Genomic DNA, 6478 nt, shown 5'->3' with positions numbered 1-6478 from the left:
TCAGCCTTCCAAGTAGCTGGAACTACAGGCATGCACTACCACGCCCAGCTAATTTTTTAAATTTTATTGTAGAGATGAGGTCTCACCAAATTGCCCAGGCGGGTCTCGAACCCACGGGCTCAGGCAATCCACTCACCTCAGCCTTCCAAAGTGCTGGGGTTACAGGCTGAGCCACTGAGCCCGGCTGGTAGGACTTTTTAATTAGCAGGTTCTTTGCTGGAATTTTTTTTGTGAGAAGTTAATTAAAATCAAATAATACAGTATGTAAATATGCAAACTCATTCAATTGGTGATAATAAACTACAGTATACTGAAATGAAAGTACCTCTCTCAGTTTCACTGTGTATTACTTTGTCTCTACCCTTAGAATATCTCATTCACTGCTTGTGATACCTGATTGGTTGACATATGAATTGAGTGTATATGTTAAATAATAGTGAAACTTAATTTTCTTTAGATAACAGAAGTTGGAAACGTTTGCTTCCCATACACCAAGGGATTGTCTTTTGCACTTTCTGATATGATTTAATTTTTTTTTTTTTTGAGATGGGAACTCACTATAATCCAGGCTGGTCTAGAACTCCTGGACTCCGGCAATCCTCTCACCTCAGCCTCTTGAGTAGCTGAGACTACAGGCATCCATCACCATGCCTGGCTATATGACTGAATTCTGTATTGAAAATTACTGAAAACAATGTGTTCCTAGTAGCCTGGCCTTCAGTTTGACCTTCCCCATACTCAAGTTTTATCTTCAGATATTCCCTGACAAAATTTTGTGTTTTAACTGGACTGGTCTTGTTCTCTAAAACATTATGTTGTATTCTAAACAGTTAACTATTTTTCTTATTTGGAATGATGTTTATCTCTTTTCTACTTATTCAGATATGTTTAATTTTTTGTATAAAGGACATATGTATACTGCCACTCCCCTCTCCAGATAAGCTCTGATAAAAATCACAACATTCTTTTCTATTGAACATAGATCTATCCCAGAATCTCTCTCAACATAATCTTGTAGACAACCTTAAATTTGATAGGCGAATTGAAACCTATTCTTTTTTAGAGCACTCTTCATGTCCTGCCTTTTTTTTTTTTTAAGTTGGAGTCTCATTATGTCACCCAGACTGGAGTGCAGTGGCACGCTCCTAGCCACCGCAGCCTCGACCTGCTGGGCTCTGGGGATCCTTCCGCCTCAGCCTTCCAAGTAGCTGGAACTACAGGCATGCGCTACCACGCCCAGCTAATTTTTTTTTATTTTATTGTAGAGATGAGGTCTTACCAAGTTGCCCAGGCGGGTCTCAACCCCGTGGGCTCAGGCAATCCACTCACCTCAGCCTCCCAAAGCGCTGGGATTACAGGCTGAGCCACCGAACCCGGCACATGTCCTGCCTTTTAATTAACTTTTTGTTTTGTTTTTTGTTTTTTTGAGTTGGAGTCTCACTCCTTCGCCCAGGATGGGGTGCAATGGCACGCACTCTCACGGTCACCCCAGCGTCGGCTTTCTGGGTTCCAGCGATCCTTCTGCCTCAGCCTTCCAAGTAGCAGGAACTACAGACGTGTGCTACTATGCCTGGCTATTTTTTATTTTATTGTAGAGACGAGGTCTCACCAAGTTGCCCGGGCTGGTCTCAAACCCCGGGCTTGGGCAGTCCACTCGCCTCGGCCTCCTGAAGTGCTGGGATTACAGGCTGAGCCACTGGGCCTGGCCTAATTAACTTTTCTTTAACTGTGCTTTGTTTCTTCCTTCTGTATTTTAAGATATCCTGCCCATTAGTGTAGTTATTTATTGGTATCTCCTAATGCAAGGTTGTAAGCTTTTTGAGAACAAGGATTCTTACTAATATTTCAAAGTCTTTTAAAAGATTGCCTTAGATTGTTTATTTAACATTTATTATTGCTGACAAAAATACTTATGCATCACATGTTTTGTGTGAAAACACTGATGTGTTGATTATTGAATCCAAAATATTGAAATAGTGTAATTAGCAACCATATCTTACTAAAAATAGTTTTTAAAAAGTGGTTGATGAATTTGTGGTTTTGTTTTTTGCCTTTCATTCGTTTTTAAATAATGTTTCAGTTGATACAGAAGTCGATCGTTTAACTCAGGATAATTTTATGAGTTATTATTTTGTAATAGACATGTATTTCCTTTGAGTAATGTGAATGATTAAAACATTAAAAATTTTAAAATTATTTCAAAAATTAGATTTATAAATTAAATGTTGATTTAATACTTCTCAAAAGTATATTAAGTTCCTAAAGCAATAACTTTGTTTTGTTTAGAATACTCTCTAATATTAGGAAAACCCATAGTGAAATTTTCACAAGCAGGCCATATTTATTTTAAGAAAATAACTGAATAAGGCACAAAGATGTGTGACTTTAAGGAGATTGAGGAAAGGCTTTTAGATGAAATATTTAACTGTGTTAAATGCCTCTGAGATGTTAGATTAGTTAAGAACATAAATACAGGGTTACCAAAAAAAAGTATGCATATTTTTTTTTTTTTTTTTTTTTGAGTTGGAGTCTCACTCTGTCGCCCAGACTGGAGTGCAGTGGCCGCTCCCGGCCACCGCAGCCTCGGCCTGCTGGGCTCCGGCGATCCTTCCGCTTCAGCCTTCCGAGTAGCCGGAATTACAGGCATGCGCCACCACGCCCAGCTGATTTTTTTGATTTATTGTAGAGATGAGGTCTCGCTACCCAGGCGGGTCTCGAACCCGCGGGCTGAGGCAATTCACTCACCTCAGCCTCCCAAAGGCGCGGGATTACAGGCTGAGCCACCGAGCCCGGCTAAGTATGCATATTTTAAGAGATGTTATATATGTATATATTTTTGAAGTTGAGTTGAATTAAGGTAGCAGTGTAGTATGATGTTCACTCTACCATTTTCTTTGATTGTCCTGCCTGTTGCATGATGATGCTAGCATTCATTTGATTAATGCCGTCTTTGGAGCAAACGTCATACTTAAAGTGTGCATACATTTTTTGGGCACCCCCTGTATAGTGTTTTTAGCTGTATGGAGATCCTTGGTAACTTAAGATTTCAGAGTTAACAGGTGTTGACAGGATATAGAGCACAAGCGGAATTGGTTGTTAACTGGATGGCACGTATTTTCTGACTTAGGTGAAGGGAGGGCACAGATGAAGATGTTTGACAATAAAGGCCTGATACTAATTGATATACCTCACTAAAACTTGTGCTTTTTTTTTTTTTTTTTTTTACGGAACGCATTTACCAAAGACACCATAATATGATGTGGAAAGCATTTTAAAAACATAACTAACAATTGAAAAAACACCTAAGATACTTGATTTTAAAAAATAGATTTAGGATCTTTCTTTTGGTGATTCTGAATCAGTGTATCTGAAATCAGTACAGTACAGGGGCAAGGCATTCCAGACAGGAGGAGTAGCATTTAGAAAGGCATGTACTTTAAAAAGAAAAAAATTGGCCAGGGTTGGTGGCTCAGCCTGTAATCCCAGCACTTTGGGAGGCCAAAGCGAGTGGATTGCCTGAGCCTGCTGGTTCAAGACCAGTCCGGACAACTTGACGAGACCTCGTCTCTACAATAAATGAAAAAGTTAGCTGGGTGTGGTAGCACGCCTGTAGTTCCGGCTACATGGAGGGCTGAGGCCGAAGGATCACCGAAGCCCAGGCGGTTGATGCTGGGGTGGCAGTGAGTGTGCCACTGCACTCCAGCCTGGGCAACGGAGTGAGACTCCAACTCAAAAATAAAAATAAAAGAGAAAAAGAAAAAATTAAAAATAATTTTTTGTAGAGGCAAGGTCTTGGTATGTTCCCTAGGCTGGTCTTGAACTCCTGGGCTCAAACAGTCCTCTCACCTCAGCCTTCCAAACTACAGGGACTACAGGCATGAGCTACCACACCTGGCCTAGAAAGGCATAGACTTTTAAAAACACTGCAGCAAATTTGGGCTGTAGCAGAAATCCCTTTGAAACAACTACTTAAGAAATGGTATAATACTTAAAGTCAGGTAAAGCATTTTGTGCAGTGCCTGACACATAGTAAACAGTGAATTTTAGTCATTATAGTTATTATTCTCATGTTTCTTATTTTTCCAAAGACTAAATACTTGATATTGGTACTAGTTAATTTGCTTTAGTTGAATTTTAGAATGAAATGAGCTTTGAGAATGCATATGACTATAATTTGTGGTTTTGTTTTCACAGGATTTTCTCACTTCTCTCAGCAATACTACATTTGGGTAATATTTGTTATAAAAAGAAGACATACCGGGATGACTCCATTGATATTTGTAATCCTGAAGTTCTGCCTATTGTTTCAGAATTATTAGAAGTGAGTGATTACATTTTCAATTGTCATTTCAAATACTGGGTAACTTATTTTTTATTTTGTGTAACTGTTTTGTATGCATAAATGGGTTTATGTTTTATATAATGTTTTTATTAAACAATTTTTGTTTATTTATTTTTCTATTTTGTTAGAGATAGGATCTTGCTCTGTTGCCCAGACTGAATTGCAGTGGCATGATCACAGCTCACTGCAACCTTGACCTGCTGGGCTCAAGTGATCCTCCTGCATCAGCCTTCCAAGTAGGTGGAACTGCAGGCACACACTACAATGCCTGACTAAATTTTGTACTTTTTTTGTAGAGACAGGATTTCACTGTGTGACTCAGGTTGGTCTTGCACTCCTGGCCTCTAGTGATCTTCCCTCCTCTGCCTCCCAAAGTACTGGGATTACAGGTGTGAGCCACTGCTCCTGGCCAGACACTGTTTTTAAATAGTGTTTCCAAAAGATGGAATTTCTCCTGATACCTGCCTTACTTTTTTTTTTTAGTCAGAGTCTTACTCTGTTGCCTAGTCTAGAGTGCAGTAGCATGCTCAGGACCACCACAGCCTCAACTTGCTGGGCTCAGGCGATCCTTCTGCTTTAGCTTTCCAGGTAGCTGAAACTACAGGTGTGTGCCAACATGCTTGGCTAATATTTTTATTTATTGTAGAAACAAGGTCTTGCCAAGTTGCCCAGGCTAGTCTTAAACTCCTAGGTTCAAGCAGTCCTCTCACCTCCACCTCCCTACGTACTGGGATTACAGGCATTAGCCACTGCTCCTGGCTACCTGCCTTACTTTTCTATTGAGTATGCCAGGATCTTTAGAAGATTTGGGTTTTTTCCCTTGCCTGCACTTGCCCCAGACATCCATAATCCCTCAATTTGCTGGATAGATGAAATATTTCCACTCTAGACAGTATAATGTCCTGAGCCTATGCTAAATTTTCTCTTTTTATAGTTGGGATTTCTTTTCATTCTGAGATTTTTGGTTAGGTTATTTTATTTGAGGATGGCATATTTGGGTAAGTGGAGAGAAATGGTACTACTGTTCTTTTTCTTCATGGGTTTAATCAAGTTCCTTATTATTTCCTCCTGGAGTGATGATTTCTCATATTTTATGAGCTAACCTCTCATCTTGAAAGATTCACCCCATTAAATAGGGGGGTCATTTCTTACATGCCTTCTCATCTGACAGAGCAAGGAAATGCATATATGTATATTAACCTGTATATATACACATATGTATAAATATTTCTTTATGTGATCATCTGCATAAAGCTAAACATGAGTTCATACTGATATCTCCAGCTGTAATCCATTCCCACATGGATCATTCTAGCCTTCTCCCCTACATATCTCTAATCTCCAGCTTCAACAAGAAACCTTTCTCCTACCCTCCACCATCCCTTTACTTAATTGTTCAATTCCAGCATACATATTTAGTAGTAGGAATATTGTTAACACATACCCCTGTGGGGAATGACTTTATCAACTGAGTACAGTGCTTATGTATAAATTCATTTTGCCTTTGTCCTACAGACTTCACTAACTTTCACAGTTAATTTAGATCAGCACCATTTATTTCCTTTTGTTGAATTTACAGTTGTTTCATATATTTGTCATGCAGTTTGATCCTCTTGTCATAGTCCATATTCCTTCCTGGAATCCTCCAATCTCTTAGGTAGTTTTTTGGTTTGTTTTTTTTTTTGAGTTGGAGTCTCACTCGGTCGTCCAGACTGGAGTGCAGTGGCCGCTCCCGGCCACCGCAGCCTTGCCTGCTGGGCTCCGGCAATCCTTCCGCCTCAGCCTTCCGAGTAGCCGGAATTACAGGCATGCGCTGCCACGCCTGGCTGATTTTTTGATTTATTGGAGAGATGAGGTCTCGCCAAATTGCTCAGGCGGGTCTCGAACCCGCGGGCTCAGGCAATCCACTCACCTTAGCCTCCCAAAGGCGCGGGATTACAGGCTGAGCCACCGAGCCCGGCTCTTAGGTACTTTTTAAAGTTTGCTTACATTAAAATTCACTTTTGCCGGGCTCGGTGGCTCAGCCTGTAATCCCGCGCCTTTGGGAGACTGAGGTGAGTGGATTGCCTGAATCCACAGGTTCGAGACCCGCGGGTTCAAGACCCGCCCGGGCAGGGAGACCTCATCTCTACAATA

General features: G+C 40.6%; 1 protein-coding gene across 1 annotated transcript in view; it reads left to right on the top strand.

Moving 5' to 3' along the window:
- LOC103256088 (unconventional myosin-IXa) overlaps positions 1-6478 on the top strand; it is a 151020-nt gene that overhangs the window by 83386 nt on the left and 61156 nt on the right. The window contains exon 8 of the mRNA XM_021710421.1: positions 4195-4321. Coding sequence (XP_021566096.1) covers positions 4195-4321 — 127 coding nt within the window. The remainder of the gene's footprint in view (positions 1-4194; positions 4322-6478) is intronic.

This window comes from Carlito syrichta, unplaced genomic scaffold, assembly GCF_000164805.1.
Source record: "Carlito syrichta isolate Samal-C Ts95f unplaced genomic scaffold, Tarsius_syrichta-2.0.1 Scaffold288912, whole genome shotgun sequence".
NCBI lineage: Eukaryota > Metazoa > Chordata > Mammalia > Primates > Tarsiidae > Carlito > Carlito syrichta.
Note: the sequence above shows the minus strand (reverse complement) of the source record. Positions and strands in the feature narration are given on the sequence as shown.